General features: G+C 42.1%; 2 protein-coding genes across 6 annotated transcripts in view; one reads left to right on the top strand and one right to left on the bottom strand.

Moving 5' to 3' along the window:
• LOC126237028 (nuclear pore complex protein Nup93-like) overlaps nt 1-24,896 on the top strand; it is a 227,053-nt gene that overhangs the window by 199,123 nt on the left and 3,034 nt on the right. For all 5 annotated transcript variants that reach the window (XM_049946779.1, XM_049946778.1, XM_049946777.1 and 2 more), the window contains 2 exons: nt 15,905-16,059; nt 19,522-19,582. In XM_049946779.1, the coding sequence (XP_049802736.1) occupies nt 15,905-16,059; nt 19,522-19,582 (216 nt within the window). The remainder of the gene's footprint in view (nt 1-15,904; nt 16,060-19,521; nt 19,583-24,896) is intronic.
• The window catches only part of LOC126237030 (ADP-ribosylation factor-like protein 2-binding protein), a 120,611-nt gene continuing 114,412 nt past the window's right edge, over nt 18,698-24,896 (bottom strand). The window contains exon 6 of the mRNA XM_049946783.1: nt 18,698-18,864. Within this exon, the coding sequence (XP_049802740.1) occupies nt 18,862-18,864 (3 nt within the window). The 3' untranslated portion in view covers nt 18,698-18,861. The remainder of the gene's footprint in view (nt 18,865-24,896) is intronic.

The following is a 24,896-nucleotide window of genomic DNA, read 5'->3' as shown; positions in this document are numbered from 1 at the left end:
AGATGTAATGGTACACATTTTTATGATACTCTTGCCATATAATTTTCTCAGTTAAAGTGTTGGCTGATAGGCCAAAAATATTTGACTGCAGGCACGAGAAGAAAATATTTTCACTTTGTTTTACCTTATTTAACACAACTCTAACACACATGCTAATGTAACTATATTTATATTGATAACAAGAAGAAACATTTAAAAGTAGCTTCTAATATCTTATTTATTGAATTACTTACAACAGAATTCACAACAGTCTCATTGGTACAGTGTCACCAAGCAGAATGATTTTCATGTGGTGAAAAATATGAGCACACCACTTTTACAGGGCTGGTCATTATTAGGGACGCACAAACACGTGACTGCCTTCTCATTTTGTGGATGAATGTTTCAGGAGTTAAGATTGTAAATAGTGCTACCACCAGTTCAGGATTTAGTTTTTGTAGAATTTCTTACAGAATTAGACATCGTAAGCTTATTAACCACGGGTTGGAAGATATCGCATCAAATGACAGGTGCATGCTTCCCTCCCAGTTTCCACATCTCTGCTAATATCCCTCTGTTGTTGTTCAACTTGCCAATGTATTGTTTAGTGTAATGCAGTGACGGTGATTTAGAAGGTGGGTTTTCCTTTTGAGGCTGTCCAAAAGTTAGTCATTGTGTTGGTTCCCTGCAATTTAGAAGTTTTTTGAAGTATGAGGTTCATTCAAATGAAACCTGGTCATTGTGTCTACCCTTGCCTTACACATAAGGTAGCACCACATAACTGCGGGTATGGTGGTGCCATTTATTGGTAGAGAGACTGATGCATGCACACCATTTGATGTTGCATAGCGCCAGTGTGGTTTCACACCGAAGAGAAGGTGGTCACACGAGTTATTGTCCACTACTGAACATGCAAGCGAGTAAGCAGGAACAACGAGTAGTGATTCAATTTTTGGCAGCGGAGGGAATTGGAGGCTGTGGAATGTATCGATGGATGAAGGCTGTGTACAATGAGTACAGTCTGAGTCACTGGAAGATAATACTCGTCCTGGACAGGCTGATCATGTCATCACACCGGAAATGACTACGGAAGCAAATGCTTTAGTCTTGGACAATTGCTGAATCACTGTGGATGAGATCCATCGGTTACTGGGTATTAGCGTGGGCACTACCCACACGATACTGCATCAACACTTGAACTTTCAAAAAAATCTGTGTGCAGTGGGTTCCCCACCTACTGGCCGCCAAACAGTGCAATACTCTCCAAGGATGGAATCGACCAGCTAGCATCGCAATGGGATAAATGTGCCAAACGTTGGGCAACTATTATTGAGTGTGTGTACTGTGTTGTTGTTGTTGTTGTTGTTGTTGTTGTTGTTGTTGTCTTCAGTCCTGAGACTTGTTTGATGCAGCTCTCCATGCTACTCTATCCTGTGCAAGCTTCATCATCTCCCAGTACCTACTGCAACCTACATCCTTCTGAATCTGCTTGGTGTATTCATCTCTTGGTCTCCCTCTACGATTTTTACCCTCCACACTGCCCTCCAATACTAAATTGGCAATCCCTTGATGCCTCAGAACATGTCCTACCAAACCGATCCCTTCTTCTAGTCAAGTTGTGCCACAAACTTCTTCTCCCCAATCCTATTCAACACCTCATTAGTTACGTGATCTACCCATCTAATATTCAGCATTCTTCTGTAGCACCACATTTCAAAAGCTTCTATTCTCTTCTTATCTAAACTATTTATCGTCCATGTTTCACTTCCATACATGGCTACACTCCATACAAATACTTTCAGAAACAACTTACTGACACTTAAATCTATACTCGATGTTAACAAATTTCTCTTCTTCAGAAACTCTTTCCTTCCCATTGCCAGTCCTCTCTACTTCGACCATCATCAGTTATTTTGCTCCCCAAATAGCAAAACTCCTTTACTACTTTAAGTGCCTCATTTCCTAATCTAATTCCCTCAGCATCATCCAACTTAATTCGACTACATTCCATTATCCTCATTTTGCTTCTGTTGATGTTCATCTTATACCCTCCCTTCAAGACACTATCCATTCCGTTCAACTGCTCTTCCAAGTCCTTTGCTGTCTCTGACAGAATTCCAATGTCATTGGTGAACCTCAAAGTTTTTATTTCTTCTCCCTGGATTTTAATACCTACTCCAAATTTTTCTTTTGTTTCCTTTACTGCTTGCTCAATATACAGATTGAATAACATCGGGGAGAGGCTACAACCCAGTCTCACTCCCTTCCCAACTACTGCTTCCCTTTCATGCCCCTCAACTCTTATAACTGTCATTTGGTTTCTATGCAAATTGTAAATAGCTTTTCGCTCCCTGTATTTTACCCCTGCCACCTTTAGAATGTGAAAGAGAGTATTCAAGTCAACATTGTCAAAAGCTTTCTCTAAGTCTACAAATGCTAGAACCGTAGGTTTGCCTTTCCTTAATTTAGCTTCTAAGATAAGTCGTAGGGTCAGTATTGCCTCACGTGTTCCAATATTTCTACGGTATCCAAACTGATCTTCCCCAAGGTCGGCTTCTACTAGTTTTTCCATTCGTCTGTAAAGGATTCGCGTTAGTATTTTGCAGCCGTGACTTATTAAACTGATAGTTCGGTAATTTTCACATGTGTCAGCACCTGCTTTCTTTGGGATTGGAATTATTATATTCTTCTTGAAGTCTGAGGGTATTTCGCCTGTCTCATATATCTTGCTCACCAGATGGTAGAGTTTTTTCAGGACTGGCTCTCCCAAGGCTGTCAGTAGTTCTAATGGAATGTTTTCTACTCCTGGGGCCTTGTTTCGACTCGGGTCTTTCAGTGCTCTGTCAAACTCTTCACGCAGTATCGTATTTCCCATTTCATCTTCATCTACATCCTCTTCCATTTCATTATATTGCCCTGAAGTATGTCGCCCTTGTATAGACCCTCTATATGCTCCTTCCACCTTTCTGCTTTCCCTTCTTTGCTTAGAACTGGGTTTCCATCTGAGCTCTTGATATTCATACAAGTGGTTCTCTTTTCTCCAAAGGTCTCATTAATTTTCCTGTAGGCAGTATCTGTCTTACCACTCATGAGATAAGCCTCTACATCCTTACATTTGTCCTCTAGCCATCCCTGCTTAGCCATTTTGCACTTCCTGTCGATCTCATTTTTGAGACGTTTGTATTCCTTTCTGCCTGCTTCATTTACTGAATTTTTATATTTTCTCCTTTCATCAATTAAATTCAATATTTCTTCTGTTACCCAAGGATTTCTACTAGCCCTCGTCTTTTTACCTACTTGATCCTCTGCTGCCTTCACTATTTCATCCCTCAAAGCTACCCATTCTTCTTGTAGTGTATTTCTTTCCCTCATTCCTGCCATTTGTCCTCTTATGCTCTCCCTGAAACTCTGTACAACCCCTGTTTGTCAGTTTATCCAGGTCCCATCTCCTTAAATTCCCACCTTTTTGCAGTTTCTTCAGTTTTAATCTACAGTTCATAACCAATAGATTGTGGTCAGAGTCCATATCTGCCCCTGGAAATGTCTTACAGTTTAAAACCTGGTTCCTAAATCTCTGTCTTACCATTATATAATCTATATGATACCTTCTAGTATCTCCAGGATTCTTCCATGTACACAACCTTCTTTTATGACTCTTGAACCAAGTGTTAGCTATGATTAAGTTGTGCTCTGTGCAAAGTTCTACCAGGCGGCTTCCTCTTTCGTTTCTTACCCCCAATCCATATTCACCTACTACGTTTCCTTCTCTCCCTTTTCCTACTACCGAATTCCAGTCACCCACGACTATTAAATTTTTGTCTCCCTTCACTATCTGAATAATTTCTTTTATTTCATCATACATTTCATCAATTTCATCATCATCTGCAGAGCTAGTTGGCATATAAACTTGTACTACTTTAGTAGGCGTGGGCTTCGTATCTATCTTGGCCACAATAATGCGTTCACTATGCTGTTTGTAGTAGCTTACCCGCATTTCTATTTTTTATTCATTATTAAACCTACTCCTGCATTACCCCTATTTGACTTTGAATTTATAACTATGTATTCACCTGACCATAAGTCTTGTTCCTCCTGCCACCGAACTTCACTAATTCCCACTATATCTAACTTTAACCTATCCATTTCCCTTTTTAAATTTTCTAACCTACCTGCCCAATTAAGGGATCTGACATTCCACGCTCCGATCCGTAGAACGCCAGTTTTCTTTCTCCTGATAACGACATCCTCTTGAGTAGTCCCCGCCCGGAGATCCAAATGGGGGACTATTTTACCTCCTTGGTTACCCAGGCCTGCCAACCCAAAGTTTGGTACAGATTTATTGATGACATTCATGATCTGGACTCATAGTGAAGAAGAACTCCAGAATTTCCTCTCCAACCTCAACTCCTTTGGTTCCATCAGATTCACCTGGTCCTACTCCAAATCCCATGCCACTTTCCTTGACGTTGACCTCTATCTGTCCAATGGCCAGCTTCACATGTCCGCCCACATCAAACCCACCAACAAATGACAGCTGCCACCCATTCCACATCAAACAGTCCCTTCCCTACAGCCTAGGTCTTCGTGGCATGCGAATCTTCTCCAGTCCGGAATCCCTGAACCATTACACCAACAACCTGACAACAGCTTTCGCATCTCGCAACTACCCTCCCGACCTGGTACAGAAGCAAATAACCAGAGCCACTTCCTCATCCCCTCAAACCCAGAACCTCCCACAGAAGAACCCCAAAAGTGCCCCACTTGTGACAGGATACTTTCCGGGACTGGATCAGACTCTGAATGTGGCTCTCCAGCAGGGATACGACTTGCTCAAATCCTGCCCTGAAATGAGATCCATCCTTCATGAAATCCTCCCCACTCCACCAAGAGTGTCTTTCCGCCGTCCACCTAACCTTCGTAACCTGTTAGTTCATCCCTATGAAATCCCCAAACCACCTTCCCTACCCTCTGGCTCCTATCCTTGTAACTGCCCCCGGTGTAAAACCTGTCTCATGCACCCTCCCACCACCACCTACTCCAGTCCTGTAACCTGGAAGGTGTACACGATCAAAGGCAGAGCCACCTGTGAAAGCACCCACGTGATTTACCAACTGACCTACCTACACTGTGAAGCTTTCTATGTGGAAATGACCAGCAACAAACTGTCCATTCGCATGAATGGACACAGGCAGACAGTGTTTGTTGGTAATGAGGATCACCCTATGGCTAAACATGCCTTGGTGCACGGCCAGCACATCTTGGCACAGTGTTACACCGTCCGGGTTATCTGGATACTTCCCACTAACACCAACCTGTCAGAACTCCGGAGATGGGAACTTGCCCTTCAGTATATCCGCTCTTCTCGTTATCCGCCAGGCCTCAACCTCCGCTAATTTCAAGTTGCCGCCGCTCATACCTCACCTGTCTTTCAACAACATCTTTGCCTCTGTACTTCCACCTCGACTGACATCTCTGCCCAAACTCTTTGCCTTTACAAATGTCTGCTTGTGTCTGTGTATGTGTGGTTGGATATGGGTGTGTGTGTGGGTGTATACCTGTCCTTTTTCCCCCCTGAGGTAAGTCTTTCCGCTCCCGGGATTGGAATGACTCCTTACCCTCTCCCTTAAAACTCACATCCTTTCGTCTTTCCCTCTCCTTCCCTCTTTCCTGATGAAGCAACCGTTGGTTGTGAAAGCTTGAATTTCGTGTGTATGTTTGTGTTTGTGTGTCTATCAACCTGCCAGCGCTTTCGTTTCGTAAGTCACATCATCTTTGTTTTTAGATACATAACTACATTTTTGAATTGGTAAAATCTTTACCATTATTTTACACTAGGAACAAGGTTTCATTTCAGTGCCCCTTATATTTTGCTAATAAATCACAGTTGTCTTTGTTGTTGGTAAACAGTTTGTCTGTTGAATGTTTTAAGTAAAGGCTCGCCAACTTGTACCCTGTTATTTCTTCTTTGAAAACTTTGTAGGAGATCCTAGTGTCGTTCTCTCTGAAATTTGTATCTATTTCTTCTAATTGTTTTTCTGCCATATTTCAGTTTCTTTGTTTGAATAATTTTTATGTCTTTTTTTATGGTATCTGCAAATGTGTTCCAGTCTCTTTCAATTATCTTCCAAGCTGTTAGTCTATGCCTTATTGCTTTGTTACATATTTTATTCCATTTATGTTTCCCTCTTCTTCATGGTTGTTCTAGTTCTTTCACCATTCCTATCATTGCTCCTCAATTTTCCATCTTCTTTAACTGAAGTTTGACAAATTTTGTGTCAATTCTTTAATTTTGAGGTTGGGTTTTTTAAGTTGAACTTTAGCTCTGATTTCTGTTAAGAAGTGTGCCTGAATGTATGCGTAGTCCTCTTCTGACCCACATTTTTATAATTTCTCAGTGGTTTTGTTTGGTTATTGCCACATTTTCCAGTTGATATGAACCTAAATGTGTATTAGGAGAAGACAGGTTTTCTTTCTTTCATTAAATTTATTATAGAGCATTTGCACTAACAGCTATTTCGTTTGTTTTAGTTTGTATACCTATTATAACCATGAGCTCATTAATTCAGACCCACTTAAACTTCTTTATTAAGAAGAAAAAGAGTTGAATATGCATCAGTAGTGTATTGAGTCACAAGAAACAATGTTTGATCTCACAGTCTGAACTAAAGTAATATAACACAGCCACACATTTTGCTCAGTCTGTTACCAAAGCAAGTGGAAAGTCCATTTAGTTTTAACCACAGGAAATTTAGTGTTTTAATCATAAAGAATGGTAAATCAGTAATTGTATGAAAGAGTCTAATAACGAACCCATTGTGTTGTGTATTCTCAAGTATTATTAATCACTCAAGTGTAGAGGGAATCGGAAGGTTATGCCAAAAGTTTTCTGGAGAATTGAGAATTTTTTTCGTTTACAACTAGCTGAGTATCTGGTGTTGTCCTCGGTGTGTATTTATTCCAGTTCTATTAGTGCATCTCCTCATCCCCCTATCTGTCCATCTTCTTCTCACCCCTCTGTCCATCTTCTTCTCTCCCCTCTCCCCTCTGTCCATCTTCTTCTCTCCCCTCTGTCCATCTTCTTCTCTCCCCTCTCCCCTCTGTCCATCTCCTTCTCTCCCCTCTCTCTGTTCAACTCCTCCTCCCCCATGTCCATTTCCTCTTGCCACCCCCCCTCTCTATCTCCCCCCCCCCTTCCCTCTTCCTCCATCTGCTACTACACCCTCTCTCTGTCTCTGTTCATCTCTTCCTTCTCCCTTCTCTCTCCATGTTACTCGTAACCCTATAGGAGGTTGCTGGTTCTTATCCCCACATTATTTTTTTCCAGATAATAAGTAATATGTGTACCAAGTTTGTTTGAAATCAGTTCAGGGGTTTAGGCTTTGCCCACAAACGCACATTTGACGCACGCTCCACATTTATTCCACACACATTTGTACACTTATTTCACTGTATTTCTAGCAAATTTCGCCCTGCAGTTTCATTTCGACGTAGCTCAATGTTTAAGACTTCATGTTCCCTGAATTTTGTGCTGAAGGTGATATAATTTTGCATGTACATCCAGTGGTATATGTGGATACTTTCTGCGAAATGTGTTGCGAATAGAGTTAGTAGTAAAGAAGTAACAAATTAGAAGATCATGCCTGACACAGAAGTTTTACTACGTGGACAACAAAAATGTAGCTGTGGTAACCCTCTTGGCTACCTCATAGACTTTGGGTTCATCATCACACGACTGGCACATATGATGTGAAAGTCACTCCACATCTACTATTGCGAAGTGTTGCCGCCAGGGAGAGACATTGTGACTGAGTGACAGCTGCACAGGTGCCTCCCAGCACCACCTACAACATGCCATCTACATGTGCGATTGCCACCCAACTCTGCTCCTCCTCATTGTGCAGTTTACTACCCTAGCTAGAACTGTGCTGTATCTGTCTTGCAATGTGCTATGCCATACATTGTATCAATTATGAATTACTGTCCAGTGACATCGTTAAATATAATTTTTCTGGAGTGTCGTCTTGTGTTTTTATGTTGTGCAAAGTCTTGCAGAGGTATGAAAGTAATGTAAAGTTTGTTGCAAGTCACTAAGTGCTCTTATTCTCAAATACTGGATGAATAAAGTCTGGGTATTTGCACATTATGAGCTGCAATACTTTATCAGCCCCATCCCTACACCTTTCCCCCCTGTGGGTCCAGGGATTAGAATAGACCCGAGGTATTCCTGCCTGTCGTAAGAGGCAACTAAAAGGAGTCTCACAGTTTTCAGCCCTATGAGTTCAGGTCCCATTCTATGGTTTGACCTGCCACTTTCAAAATTCTACAGAAGTGTGGGCCATATTGGGAAGGACGCCTTACGTGATGCACGAGTGCCTTAAGATTCGATCTCCTGAATCTCTTGTCATGGCTTTGCATCTCCACCTGCAATTCAACTATTTGAGTAAGGACACTTTCTGGGGTATGTGATCTTCTTCTGTTGTCTCCTGTCCTCTTTCGCCCCCATGACAGTATTAGATTTCTCTGCACCCAATATCCAGCATGGTAGCCAGTCCGTTGTGGTGGGGCTATCATGTACCCATTTGGTGGTAGCCCCGTGACAACACAGGGATCGCACCACTGTTGCCTGAGCTGTTAACTCCCCACATATGCCAAGGAGTAGATGCCTGTCTTCCTGGGGCATCAGGACTCCCAGCAGTGGCCATAATGCCAGTTGGCCTTTGCTGTAGCTAGGTGGCACCTGTGGGGAGAGCCCCTGATCGGAGTGGGTGGCATCAGGGTGGATGATCCGCAATGAAGCGGACTAAGTCATATCTTGCTGGTGACCGTATGGCACCTGCAGTCTCTAAGAAGGGCAAGACAGAATACAGTGCTGACAGGTATGAGCCTAAATCGTTTCCCTCCCTTGTTACATCATGAGAGGAACATAGAGCTACACAACAGAGGGAGAAATATTCGCCTTGGTTGTTAGTGTGTAACAGAACTGATGGGAACTCTTTCCTACCGACGAAGCTGTAATTTTTCATTGAACACCTTGAGGATAAGTTCGGAGAAGTGACAGTGCTGTCAAAGGTGGGAAACGGCACAGTCTTGATTCAGACGGCATCCCCAGCCGAATCCCAAGCAATACTTGTCTGCGACAAGCTGGGTGATATTCCTGTTTCTGTCACTCCCCATAAAAGCCTCAATATGGTCCAGGAGATTACTTTCCATTGTGACCTACTCTTGCAGTCTGACGACGAGCTCAGTGCCAATTCAGAACGGCGGGTATTCATTTCATCCAGCACGTTTGCAGGGGACCCTAAGACAACGGGGCTGCTACTGGTGCCTTCGTCTTGGCCTTTGAGGGTGATTCATTGCCTGAAAAGGTCAAGCTGATGGTTTACCGTTGTGATGTTAAACCATACGTCCCTCCCCCTATGCGGTGCTTTAAGTGCTGGAAGTTTGGGCACATGTCTTCCCACTGCACTTCCAGCGCCACATGTCAAGACTGCGGACGTCCACTGCACCCAGTTACTCCATGTGCATCACCTCCCACTTACATCAACTGGTGAGCACCACTCCCCTGCTTGCCAGACTGTCCAGTACTCCAAAAGGAGCAGAAAATGATGTAGTGCAAGACCCTGGACCAGTTGACTTACAGAGACTAAACATAAATTCGAAAGATTGCACCCCATTCAGTTGACGTCGACATACGCTGCAGCTCCATCACCATCGCCGTCCCAAGTGCCACGAACACTGGGCACTCCGGGCCACCAGAATACATCCACCCCCTTGGTGGTAGGGGGCAATTCTTCCTCTGTTGCTCCCAAAGCACGTACTTCGGGAGCAAGGCCCTCCCAAACACAGGGGACATCAGTCCCCTCCCCTCTAACAGAGAAGCAACAGCCTCCTCCGGCTCCTCTCATGCGGAAGGGATCCCTTAGGGCCCTCTCTTCCAAGGTCTCCACTAATGCCATGGCGAACACTCGCCAGTGGCTCAGGGAGCCAAAAACTGCCAGACGAAGAGCGTCACGGTCTTCCTCCATGCCTGATGCTGCTTTGGAGAAATCTTCCCAGCAAGCCCCTAAAGAGAAGCGAGAGAGCAAGCAAACTAAGAAGTCTGCTAAGAAACACGACCCTCTGGTGGCCTCAACACCACCACTCCCTGTCAATTCTGCATCTGAGGATGCAGTGGAGATCTTAGCATCTCTTGTGGACCTGGATCTCACTGATGCCTCATCCACCATAGAAGTGGTTACAAATACTCAGTTAGAGGCAGCAGGTGATCCTGAGGCATAACCTGCCTCCTTGCGCACTTCACGCCTTCCCAGCCTTATGATAACATCATCCTCCAGTGAAATTGCGGTGGTTTTTTCCACCACCTGGCAGAGCTACAGCAGCTGTTAAGCTTTACACCTGCTTTCTGCATTGTCCTCCAGGAAACCTGGTTCCTGGCAATGCGGACCCCTGCCCTCCATGGCTACAGGAGATATTACAGGAACTGTAGCAACTATAATCGAGTGTCAGGTGGAGTTTGTGTCTATGTCCTGAACTCAGTATGCAGTGAACCAGTGCCCCTTCAAACACCTCTTGAAGCTGTGGCTGTCAGGATAAGGCCGACACAGGAAATCACTGTCTGTAACGTATATCTTCCCCCAGATGGTGCAGTACCCCCGAATGCACTGGCTGCACTGATTGATCAACTCCCTAAACCTTTCCTACTTTTGGGAGATTTTAACGCACTCTTGTGGGGTGGCCGAAGCAGAGATGTCGAAACTACTGGGGCCACCACACTTTTCAGTGTGGCACATGGCACATATTCAGCCATTGATCTCTCGGTTTGCAGTCCTGGCCTTCTCCCATCTATCTGAAGAGCATGTTACGACCTGTGTGGTAGTGACTACTTCCGCATCTTCCTGTCACTGCCCTGGCGTCAGGCCCACAGACGCCTGCCCAGATGGGCTTTAAACAAGGCAGACTGGGAAACTTTCACCTCAGCTGTCACTGTTGAATCTCCCTCACAAAGTAACATCGATGTGGTGGTTGAGCAGGTAAATACAACGATCGTTTCTGCAGTGGAAAACGCGATCTCTCGTTCTTTAGGGTGCCCCCTGCGAAAGACAGTCCCTTGATGGTTGCCAGAAGTCGCTGAGGCATAAGCGGCATCCTCCCTGGAGCACCTTATAGCTTTTAAATGGCTCCGTGCCCGCATTCATCATCTTATCAAAAGGCTGAAACAGCAGTGTTGGGAGAGGTACGTGTCGACCATTGGGTGCAGTACGTCACCTTCCCAAGTCTGGGCAAAGATGAAACAAGCTTTTGGGTACCACACCCCAACAGGTGTTCCTGCTGTTAACATAAATGGCGTGTTATGTTCCGACGCAAACCCGATTGCCGAGTACTTTACTGAGCACTATGCTCACGCCTCTGCATCGGTGAATTACCCCCCAGCCTTTTGCACACTCAAACGGCGGATGAAAGAGAGAGTCCTCTCATTCATTACACGCCATAGTGAACCCTGTAACGCCCCATTTACAGAGCGGAAGCTCCTCAGTGCCCTTGCACATTGCCCCGACACAGCTCCTGGGCCTGATTGAATCCACAGTCAGATGATTAAACATCTCTCGTGTGACTACAAGCAACATCTCCTCGTGATCTTCAACCAGATCTGGTGCGATGGCATCTTTCCATCGCACTGGCAGGAGAGCACCATAATACCAGTCCTCAAACCCAGCAAAAACCTGCTTGATGTGGATAAACATCGGCCCATCAGCGTAACGAACATTGTTTCTAAGCTGCTGGAACATATGGTGTGTCGGCGGTTGGGTTGGGTCCTGGAGTCACAGGGCCTACTGGCTCCATGCCAGGGCGGCTTCCGCCTGGGTCGCTCTACCACTGATAATCTTATGTTCCTCGAGTCTGCCATCCGAACAGCCTTTTCCAGGCGCCAACACCTTGTTAGCGTCTTTTTTGATTTACGAAAAGTGTATGACACCACCTGGCGACATCATATCCTTGGCACATTATACGAGTGGGGTATCCGAGGCCCGCTCCCGATTTTTTTTTTTTATCCAGAATTTCCTGTCGCAATGGGAATTGGTGAAGTTCGGTGGCAGGAGGAACGATTGTGATGGGGGACTGGAATTCGATAGTAGGAAAAGAAAGAGAAGGAAAAATATTAGGTTAATATGGACTGGGGGGAAAGGAATGAAATACGAAGCTGCCTGGTAGAATACTGCACAGAGCATGATTTATAATTAAATTATGCTAACACTTGGTTTAAGAATCGTAAAAGGAGGGTGCATATGTGGAAGAGACCTGAAGATACTGGAAGGATTCAGATTGATTATGTAATGGTTAGACAGAGATTTAGGAACCAGATTTTAAACTGTTAAGACATTTCCAGGGGTAGGTGTGGACTCTGACCACAATTTATCGGTTATGAATTGTAGATTAAAACTGAAGAAACTGGGGAAAAAGGCAGGAAATTCAGGTGACAGGACCTAGATAAGTTGAAAGAACAAGAGGTTGTTGAGAGCTTCACAGGGAGCATTAGGCAGTGATTGACTAGAACAGGGGAATGGAATGCAGTAGAAGACGAATGGGTAGCTTTAAAATATGAAATAGTGCAGGCAGCAGAGGATCACATAACTAAAAAGGCAATAGTAGAAATCCTTGGATAACACAAGAGATGCTGAATTGAATTGAAAATTTAAAAACGCATCAAAGGAAGTAGGTGAAAGGGAATACTGACATTTAACAAACAAGATGGCAAAGCAGGGATGGTTAGAGGACAAATGTAAGGATTTAGAAGCATATTTCACTAGGGGAAAGATAGATACAAGCCTACAGGAAAATTAAAGAGGCCTTTGGGAAAAAGAGAAGCAGCAGTATGAATATCAAGAGCTCAGATGGTAAAACAGTCCTAAGCAAAGAAGGGAAAAGTGGAAGGAATATATAGAGGACTTATACATGGGAGACAAACTTGAAAGAAATATTATGGAATGTAAAGTGGACATAGATGTAGATAGATAGATATCGTGTGACTAGGGCCTCCCATCAGATAGACTGTTCACCGGGTGCAAGTCTTTCGATTTGACGCCATTTCGGCAACTTGCGCGGCAATGGGGATGAAATGATGATGATTAGGACAACACAACACCCATTCACTGAGCAGAGAAAATCTCCGACCCAGCTAGGGAATCAAACCCGGGCCTTTAGAATTGACATTCTGTCGCGCTGACCACTCAGCTACTGGGGGCGGACATAGATGAAGATAAGATGGTAGATACAATACTGCAAGAAGAAATTGACAGAGCTCTGAAAGATATACGTCGAAACAAGGCCCCAGGAGTAGACGATAGTCTGTCAGAACTACTGATAGCCTTGGGGGAGCCAGCCACAATAGAACTCTCCCATCTGGTATGCAAGATGCATGAGCCAGGTGAAATACTCTTCAGATTTCGAGGAGAATATAGCAATTCCAATTCTAAAGAAACCAATGGCGGACAGATATGATGATTATGGAAATCAGTTTAGTAAGTCATGGATGCAAAATATTAACATGAATTCTTTACAAAAGAATGCAAAAACTGGCAGAAGCAGATCTTCGGAAGATCAGTTTGTATTCTGGATAAGTGTAGGAACACAAAAGGAAGTACTGACCCTATGACTTACCTTAGGAAATAGATTAAGGAAAGGCAAACCTACGTTTATAGTATTTGCAGACTTAGGGAAAGCTTTTGACAATATTGACTGGAATACTCTCTTTGAAATTCTGAGAGTAGCAGGGATAAAATACAGGGAGCAAAAGGCTATTTACAACTTGTACAGAAACCAGATTGCAGTTAGAATAGTCGAGGGGCATGAAAGAGAGGCAGTGATTGAAAAGGGAGTGAGACAGGGTTGCAGCCTATCCCTGATGTTATTCAGTATGTACAGTGAACAAGCAGTTAAGGAAACTGAAGAAAAATTTGGAGTAGGAATTAAAGTTCAGGAAGAATAAATAGAAACTTTGAGGTTTATCGATGATGTAATTCTTCAAAGAGCAGTTAAACAGAAAGGACAGTGTCTTTAAAGGCAAATAAAAGATGAACATCAACAAAAGCAGAATGAGGTTAATAGAATGTAGTGAAATTAAATCAGTTGATAGTAAAGAATCAGATTAGGAAGTGAGACAGTTAAAGCAGTATATGAGTTTTGGTATTTGAAATAACTGATGATGGCTGAAGTAGAAAGAATGCAGCGACGAATCTAGATTTGTCTAGAGTGTAGCCATGTATGTAAGTGAAACACGGATGATAAACAGTTTACATAAAAAGAGCATGGAAGCTTCTGAAATGTGGTGCTACAGAAGAATACTGAAGGTTAGATGGGGTGAAAAGAAATTTGTGGCACAACGTGAATGGAAGAAGGGATTGATTGATAGGACACATTCTGGGGCATCAAGGGATGACCGGTTTAGTATTGGAGCGTGTGTGTGTAAATATCATAGAGGGAGACCAACAGACAAATACAGTAAGCAGATTCAGAAAGATATAGGATGCAGTAGTTATTCAAAGATGATGAGACTTGCCAGGATATAATAGCATGGAGAGCTGCATCGAACCAGTCTTTGGACTGAAGACCACAACAACAATAGAAGTTGCACTTTCTGGTGACTCCTTCTACCACATCACCTCTGCAGTTTTGGGGCACAAGTTTTGTGTCACTGAAGAAAAATGAGCCCTTTCATTTTGTTTGTTAGTACTGTATGAGTGCTGAAAATTAAATACTGTGCAGTGTGTGGCTAACATAAAACAGCTGTTTGAGTGCTGGATCATTCTCATTTTTTGTGTGTTAAATGATGATGATGATGATTCATGCTGTATGCCTGGAAGGAATGAACACCTGTTGGGACGAAATAGACTTGGTTTCAACATTGAAAGTTTTACAAACTCTCGGGCATTTTTACATGTCAGATAATACTTTTACAATAATTAACCATTTCAGTTGCTACTAGTGACGGAAGTCCTTATTGCATTTTAACAAACAAGTGAGTAATCATCTAAGCTACAGGCCAGCTGGTGTGGCCGAGCGGTTCTAGGCCCTTCAGTCTGGAACCACTCAACCACCACGGTCGCAGGTTCGAATCCTGCCTCAGACATGGATGTGTGTGATGTCCTTAGGTTAGTTAGGTTTAAGTAGTTCTGAGTTCTAGGGGATTGATGACCTCAGATTTTAAGTCCCATAGTGCTCAGAGCCATTTGAACCTAAGCTACAATTGGATTGTATACATATCTGTGAACTGTCACTGTAGGTGCAGACCATTTTTAGACTCTGCATGCCTATTTGCTATTTTACAGGCCTGTTATGCAATCCACATGCAGCCTAAGTTACCTTTGTATAATTCATGTATCATGCACGCTGTACGACACAGCATAATGAATATTAGTTTGAAGGGTAAACAACAATGGAGCTGTGGTAGATACGTATATGACAAAGGGAGAGTAAGTATGTGGGACTATTAAATAAATTCTTCCCATAAAATCTTAAAGTGTTGCTGTATGTGTGGAATCCAACTGATGCAAGCTAAAGAATTCTACGAAATCCCTTCCTATTGTATTGTAGATAGTAAGTTTTAAGTGAGAATTTTGTGTTAATTGATAAAATCTTACTTTGAGTAGAATCAATCTAAAAGTTGTGTTTTCATGGTATTTTCTTAATGTTGTACTTGTTAAAGGTGATCATACTTAGGTACCTAGTAGTAGTGACTTGTTACATATGGCAAGGTTTTGGACAGGATTGTACATTATGAACTATGGCGTAAAGAAGTGTGTACTCTGGTACTTAGTTGAATGTTAGAAATTTTTTGGTAATACCCCATGTTAAAGAATTGCTTACTTTTTATGTAAACTTTTTGTTTAAGGACACAATCTAAATAAATGCTGTATGTCACCTGTTTCAGACTATATCACGGTCAAAATTGATTCCATTGAGCATTGAAGAAGTGGAAGAACGAGTTACTGCCTTCAAACGTCTAGGAGATGAGATCAGTCGAACCATACCAAATGTGCTCTTGGCAACAATGAATATCTTACACAGCTTATACATCAAAGCAAAGTACGTTCAGAGTTATTATTCCCTTAGTAGTTACGCTGGTACCAATTTAGTATAATATTTTCATTTGATTCTTCCATTAAGTAATTATTGGTTCTAGGCGCGTCAGTTAGGAACCGCGCGACCGCTACGGTCGCAGGTTCGAATCCTGCCTCGGGCATGGATGTGTGTGATGTCCTTAGGTTGGTTAGGTTTAAGTAGTTCTTAGTTCTAGGGGCTAATGACCTTAGATGTTAAGTCCCATAGTGCCCAGAGCCATTTTTTTAAAGTAATTATTAGAAATCAGTGCCATTGCTGCCTTGCTGTAGCAATAGAATTGATTTACACAATCATAGTTATCCTTTAGAATCCAGTGAATTACTCTTTTTGTGGTAGGTACTGTCTTGACACTGAATGTAATTTTACACTTTGCATACAAGCATAAGAGTATTATTGATAAAATTAGTTAAATTATGTCCACAGTTGAACACTCAAGTCATTTGATATTTTGTTTACTTTCACATACAATGACTTTAAGTAAGAATCAACTAGCTATATAACAAATATAGTGTAGTGAATAATTACAATGACAAAAGTTTAAAATTATGGTTTGTGAACTAAATACATTCTATAAGTGTACTGTCGATTCATAGTGAAAAATGTAATCAGTGTTCTTGCACCATCTGAACTACTTCTAGGAGTGTGCAATAGTTAAATGATCAAGTATGATAATCTCCAATACAAAAAAACAAATCCCCAGAAGCAGTAGTGTATCATTAGGTTCTGAAATAAAAAAAATCTTGCTATTTTTCTCACTGTTTTAGTTTCTTTTATCATGCGAGTACAGTATAGGGTGTATCAAAGAGAATCATCCGATTTGGCACATCTATATTTCTGAAACTAATAAACATACACAACAAATTTTGTTTTTGATGAACAGAAAACTCGAAAAGTTTTTGTTATATCTTTTCATAGGTGTCCGAAATGCCCTCCTTGAGGTGCACGGCATATGTCAGTGTGGAATTCAGACTGTCCCCACACTGCAGCGAGCATGTCTTGAGTTACAGCTTCTGCAGCTGCTGTTCTGTGATGTCTCAGTTCATTCATTGTTGTTGGTAATAGAGGCACATAAACAGAGTCTTTTTATAAACACCCACAAGAAATAATCACATAGAATGAGGTGCGTGACCTTGGAAGCCAGTAATGTAAGGCTGAATCATTTGGTCCAGTGCAACTGATCCATCATTCAGTAATGCTTTGATTTAAAAATTCCTGCATTTCCAGAGGCCAGTGTGGCAGTGCTCCATCCTGTTGGTAAATGAAGTCATTCGAATCAGTCTCCAATTGTGGGGAAAGTAAGTTCTCAATCATATCCAGGTATGTGCTTCCCGTGACAGTGTTCTCGACAAAGAAAAATGGACCATACATCTTTTCTGTACCCCATATTCTCACATTATAACAGTTCACCTTTTCATTTAAATGGAATGTTGCCTCATCACTAGACACTAAGTGTGGAAGAAAACTGTCATCCTCCTTCTTGGCAAAAACAGAATTACTAAACTTCGCATGCTGTTGTTTGTCACCTTCATGAAGAGCTTGTAGTAGCTGAGTTTTGTATGATTTCACGTGTAAACGTCGACACAACACACACCAGACAGGTATCGGAGGCATGTTCAGCTGTCGAGCTGCACGGCAAACGGATTTCTGTGGACTCTTTGTGAAACTATGGTGGATGTGTTCGACGCCTGTATCAGACACTCGACGGCCCAGTGATTTGCCTTTTCACAAACAACCTGTTACTCGGAATTGTTCATGCCATTGTCTAATGCTCTGTGCTGTAGGAGAATCCACACCATACCTAGTACTAAAGTCATGCTGAACATTTATTACTGACCTGCTCTGTGCAAAACATAGGACACAAAATGCTTTCTGTTATCCTGAACATTTTTACTAGAACTTGAAGTGGGCTCACACTGCTGCTACCTAGAGGGAACCATGTAAAACTTGAGTTTGCTCATTCCAACAGTACATTGTTCATACATATATCTCAAATAACATAATAGTTATGATTTTTTTTGAATTGTATGGCTCTTTTTGATTCACCCTGTAGATTGGGGGGAAGGGGAGAACATTCAGAACTCTTCGTTAAGGGAAATGATGACCAAATATTGCTAAAGATGGTGGTGAAATGTAAAGGCAGAGACAGAAATTAGATTATGAATTGCGGAAAGCAGTTAGGTGGTGCAATAGCAGCTTTTAAAAATCCCTAACTTTTATATTGAAACAAGTGAGGTGACACTTAACTTGCATCCAGGAGGATTCAAGCCTGTCCAGATTTAGATCTTCTGTGATTTTCCCAATTCAGTTAATGTAACCATTTGAAATGCACACTACAGTTTTACTTCTCCATCCTTGGACACTCCAAGGTTCTGCTCTGTTTCTAATGATATTCCATTTCCTTTCCTTCCTATATTACATTAAATTTGTTGTTCACCGTAATAACCAGATTTTGTTTCTGAATTAAATTAACCTGAGAAAAAGCAGAACTGGGAAATGGGTAACAAACTCTTACATTGTCAAAAACCATTAACAAATATTGTAAAAATGCAGATTTATTAATACTAAGCTCATCCAAAAGTATAAAGTTTATACATCTCATATAATAAATCTTACAAATAAAAGTTAGTCACAGTAAGCAAACCAAGAAATACTCAGGTGCAGAATACTACAAGAGGAATAAAACATGAAAGCATCAGCAATACAGGCTCAATAATGGGCATCAGTTGTCCAGTCTGCAATTTCCATGATGCTCACACAATTTATTAATCACTGAAAGAAAAAAAAAATGAAAATTCATAAGTGTAAAAGAAAAAATGAAATAAATATGCGACAATCATTAACTAATTTCTTCTTGCCTTGAATAGTGTATAGTGTAATACTTGTATCTATTCGGCATTCTAAACCCCAGCCCCCCTCTAGGTAGGTTTTTACCGATGAGAATCACATAGACACACATGTAGGTTGTTTCATGTTTTTAGCATGCAAGTAATTGAAATGGCTCTTTTTGTGGCAAATTATTAGTTTCCATTATTGATAACTTGCTACTGGCAAATGGCTAAAATTGAGAAAATAAGAGAGACATCAGAGCCATGATAGCCCACATAACTCGCATGACACAGTATTTCATTTGGAAATCATAATGAAGCACAGTCAGTACAATTAAATATAAATTGAATATGATCTGCCTTATCTCTACTTCTTTTTTAATGCTGGTACATCTCCTGAGTTGGAAGATTTATGTCATACAATGTGCTAATCAACACCGAGCAGATTTTAAATTTGGCTCATGTGAGTTCCTCTTGCTGCTGCACACAGTTCACCAAAACAATTGTTTGAAAGTTTTTTTTTTTTTTTTTTTTAAGGAAAAAGATTCAAATTGTCAAGTTTTTCAATGGTCCCATTACATAACAATTTTGCTTTTTTCAGAGGTGGTGATGGCATCAGTAGTCCAGGTGTGAAGAGGCTTGAAGACAGTGTGAGAGATAAGGTATGAAGACATTGATCTGTTCTTGGTTATTGTGCAAAATACTGACATTGTTAAAGTATAACTAAATTTGACTCAATTAATATGATGTGTAGACCACCTTCAAAAGAGAAAGACAAAGCGTGATGGCAGTTTTACAAAATTTGTATCAGGATAAAATTGGAAATAAAATATTGGAAGGCAGGAAAATAAACTGAGGAGGTGGGGAAGGATATCGTTTGAAAAAGAAAGGAATAAGAAATACTATTATGAGAAGGAAAGTTGCTACCGTATTTACTCGAATCTAAGCCGCACTTTCTTCCGGTTTTTTGTAATCCAAAAAACCGCCTGCAGCTTAGAATCGAGTGCAAAGTAAGCGGAAGTTCTAAAAAATGGTGGTAGGTGCCGCCACAACTAACTTCTGCCGTTGAATATACGTAGCGCTGCACAGGCATGCTTTGCAGGCACAAAGATAAATACTGGCGCCGAGCTTTTTTTCTCCGCCCCGAGTTTCGACCACTGCATTTTCATACATTATCCAACGAAGTAAATACAAATTCCGTATAGTTCATCTTCGAATGTAGCAACATTTCAATGTACTACGAAAATCCGACTGGCAAGACTGTTTGGGATGTTTGTCAATATGGCTAACTCTACGTTCTGAATTTTTTCCTTCCTGTGAGAAGAATGGTTGCTAATAGGAACTTTTATGAACTGTGAATCACATGCAGTATTCTCTTCACCACAAGAATAATACGAATAGAAACATTTTGCTATGTATTGTTTCGTGTTTGCTGCTATCTCATTTAAATCCTGTCTGCCTAATAAACTACGAAACTAGAGTAAACACCTATAACAAAGAGAACGGTGCTTATAAGATCAAAGAAAAATAAGCAATCAATTCAAACCAGACGAAGCACGTGAAAAAGGAAGTACCCGTATAAATAAGGACGGAGCACCTGACGCATAGCAATGGCTACCTGGTAAAGCTTAACTGCTAAGCTTAAGACTCGAACCAAACTACTGTAGCTGTATCATAATTCATTTGACCTAAATTGTGTGTCATATTACAATGGACCAACTTTGTTTCGATTTGGAGGTGCGGCCTAAAACTTTTGTCTCCCCTTGAATTTTGAGTCTCAAATTTCAGGTGCGGCTTAGATTCGGGAAATTTTTTTCCCTTGATTTCGAGTCTCAGTTTTCAGGTGCGGCTTAGATTCGAGTGCGGCTTAGATTCGAGTAAATACGGTACTCACCATACAGTAGAGATGATGAGTCGCAAATAGGCACAACAAAAAGACTGTCACAGTTAAATATGAGTGTGGTTTGAGTTGCCTGAGACTGCAAGCTTTAAGTGTGAAAGTATTTTTGTTGTGCCTATCTGCAGCTCAGCATCTCTGCTATATGGTGAGTAGCAACATTTCTTCTCATAATTCCATCCTGGATTTTCCATTGTTTGAAAGAATAAGAAATAGAAGATATAAAAGGGGAAGATTTACTGATAACACAGACAGAAAATGCGAAAAGAAATATAGTAGAAAAAATCAGAGTTCTGAAGCACTGGTGTTCATTGTAAATCCATGGATGTGAGTGATGTTCCACAACATGTTCAATAATAAATATATTGTCTGTTAACTAGTGTGAACAGATTGTGATTCATCAGTCATTCTGCTGTCAGCATAGTACTTGTCATGCCAAATGCTGGACAAAACTTACATCCATGGGTTATCCTTTGCTTTCTTATGTGTGTTTTACGGTAATAGGAGTGATGTATGTGGTACTGGTAGGAAGCATGTGGCAAGTTTACAATGGAACTACTAACATATGTAAGGGCAATTTGGATATGAGACATAGTAAAGGTGGTGTTGGACATGAGTGTTTTAATGATGATGATGATGATGATGATGGATGGTAGTGGGTTAATTTAAGAAATCTAGGGTCCATGTTTGGTAGTATCAGTTTCATTTCAGGGCACAACATTTGTAGTTATGCTGGTGTAGAAGTTCATTAATACACACATCAAAAAAAGTTTTGCGTAACCTCAGTCCAGAGAGTGCCAGAACCTGTACAGAAAATTGGAGTAGAGATCAACATAAACATCATTTCTGCCCTTTTTATTGCTCATGAAAACCATACATTGCGTGGTGTACCACCATAACAGCAAGACCTCCAGAGGTGGTGGTCCTCTAATACCCAGTAGTACGTCCTCTTGCAATGCATGCCTGTATTCATTGTGGCATACTGTCCACAAGTTCATCAAGACTCTGTTGGTCCAGATTGCCCCACTCCTCAATGGTGATTCGGCATAGATCCTTCAGAGTGGTTGGTGGGTCATGTCGTCCACAAACAGCCCTTTTCAATCTAGCCCAGGCATGTTCAATAGGATTCATGTCTGGAGAACATGCTGGCCACACTAGTCGAGTGCTGTCATTATCCTGAAGGAAGTCATTCACAAGATGTGCAAGATGGGAGCACGAATTGTCGTCCATAAAGACAAACGCCTCACCAACATGCTGCCGATATGATTGCACTGTCAATCGGAGAATGGTACTCGTGTATCATACAGCCATTACAGTGCCTTCCCTGACCACCAGCTGTGTATGTCGGCCCCACATAATGCCACCCCAAAACAGCAGGGAACCTCCACCTTGCTGCACTCGCTGGACAGTGTGTCTAAGGCGTTCAGCTTAACCAGGTTGCCTCCAAACACATCTCCGATGATTGTCTGGTTGAAGGCATATCAGAGCTGAGAATGTGGCGCCAATCCTGAGTGGTCCATTCGGCACGTTGTTGGGCCCATGTGTACCGCGCCGCATGGTATCATCGTTGCAAAGATGGACCTCGCCATGGACGTTGGGAGTGAAGTTGCGCATCATGTAGCCTACTGCGCACAGTTTGAGTTGTAATACAACGTCCTGTGGCTGCACGAAAAGCATTATTCAACATGGTAGCATTGCTGTCAGTGTTCCTCTGAGCCATAATCCGCAGGTAGCGGTCATCCACTGCAGTAGTAGCCCTTGGGAGGCCTGAGCGAGGCATGTCATAGACCGTTCCTGTCTGTTTTTATCTCCTCCATGTCCGAACAACATCGCTTTGGTTCACACTGAGACACCTGGACACTTCCCCTGTTGAGAGACCTTCCTGGCAGAAAGTAACAATGCGGTATTGACCGTCTAGGCATGGTTGAACTACAGACAACACGAGCCATGTACCTCCTTCCTGGTGGAATGACTGGAACTGATCAGCTGTTGGAGGCCCCCCCCCCCCCCCCCCCCGCCCTGTCTAATAGGCGCTGCTCATGAATGGTTGGATACATCTTTGGGCGGGTTTAGTGCCGTCTCTGAACCGTCAGAGGGACTGTGATACGACATCCACAGTCAAAGTCAGTCTTCAGGAGTTCTGGGAACAGGGGTGATGCAAAAACTTTTTTTGATGTGTATAGATTCTGAACCATGTATCCTGTAATAAATATTTGTTTTTATGTATACTGGGTGATTCAGGATGAATGTCACATAATTTGTGAGATGATTCTACATGTGAAAATAAATTGAAAGAGTCCTGTGACCATGTGTCCGATTTTTGATCTACAGAACTACACACACCCATGAATGATTATGAAGACAAGTGTAAACTTTACTTAACAAAATGCTGTGTAGGTGCTGTGGTGGACAGAATAATGTTGGGACAGATCCTACAAGAGGTGTTCAAAAATGTACCCCACCCATCTCAATGCACTTGTCAATGCATCGGAGTGTGTGTTGTGTTGCACACTGATCATCATTTCGGTGGGCTTGGCTGTGAGAACAATGTCAGTGATGTGAGGGACAAGTTCCTCATGTGTATCCACCGCTGTAGCGTACACATTCCACTTTAATCAACCCCATAGAAAGAAGTCTATTGGAGTTAGATTGGGTGATCTGGCAGGCCAATTAATGTGTCCACCACAGCCAATCCACCATTGAGGAAGTGTGTTATTCAGATACTGGGATACTTGTCTGGTACTTTGAATCGGTAATCCATCATGTTGCACGTACAGTTGCCATTGTCGCTCCAAAAGTGCAGGTAGTTCTTCAATCAGAAAACGTGTGTACACTGTGGCTGTCATTCAATTTATCAGGAACACAGGCTCTATCACCAGGTCAGCAGTCATACCACACCAGATGTTCACTGAGAACCTAATTTGGAATCTTGTTTCCCTAGTATCATTCAGGTTCTCCATCCCCCATGCAAGATAATTGCGGGTGTTCATGATACCATTGCATGCAAACATAGCCTCATCTGTAAATAAAGTGTATTTCATGCAGTCTCTGTGTACAGCCAACCATTCACAAAATTGTTGTTTGCTTACTGAGGCACCTGAAAGCAGATGTTGCAGCCGGAGTGGCCGAGCGGTTCTAGGCGCTACAGTCTGGAACCGCGTGTCGCTACAGTCGCAGGTTCAAATCCTGCCTCAGGCAAGGATGTGTGTGATGTCCTTAGATTAGTTAGGTTTATAAGTAGTTTTAAGTTCTAAGGGACTGATGACCACAGCAGTTAGGTCCCATAGTGCTCAGATCCAGCCAGCAGCAGATGTTGTACAGGCTGAACATGGAATGGGTTCAAGCCGTCGGAATGCAACATTAGCCACACTCACCTTTTTGGAATGTTGAGCTGACGGCTCCCTTTTTGGAATGTTGAGCCGACGGCTCATGCGCCATATTGATGGCGGGACTCCATTGTACCATACTATTGCAGTTACGTTTTCCCTTTCCTCAACTAACTGGATGGCCTCATGTTCTGATGTTACATACACTAGGTAGTGTTCTGGATTCACATAATGTTTATGAAACCTTGGGAAATAAGCTGGCACAGGGGGTTCATCTCTGGTTTTCTGTCACAGCCACACAGGTACTGCCATTACAATACCTGTACAAAAACATGGCTGCATGTTCTCCATGGGTGAACTTGAGTGGCATGTTGATATTCATATACAACATGGATTTGTTTAATTGAGCAACACTCTGACTGTCAAAATAGCCTCACAACTAATCACTGATCCAACCCACACGTAGCACACTTGCAGCTGTTGCCTTGATACGATGTCACAATGCTGCTGTCTATTGGAGACCCTCTCCCAACACACACACACACACACACACACTCTAACTCGCCACTATTCACTACAGATGGTAACATAACTTACTCGGAAACACAAATTAAATTCTATAATAAGCACGTTAATTTAACAAATATGGAGCTCAACAAGAGTGAGGCAGACTTATTAGAGAATGGACTCTAGCATAACTTGAAGCACAATTTATTGAAGAAAGAGATTAAAGAAATAATTTCTGAGACGAGG

Source organism: Schistocerca nitens, chromosome 2, assembly GCF_023898315.1.
Source record: "Schistocerca nitens isolate TAMUIC-IGC-003100 chromosome 2, iqSchNite1.1, whole genome shotgun sequence".
Lineage (NCBI taxonomy): Eukaryota > Metazoa > Arthropoda > Insecta > Orthoptera > Acrididae > Schistocerca > Schistocerca nitens.
The sequence above is the reverse complement of the archived record's forward strand: the minus strand, read 5'-3'. Positions and strand labels throughout refer to the sequence as shown.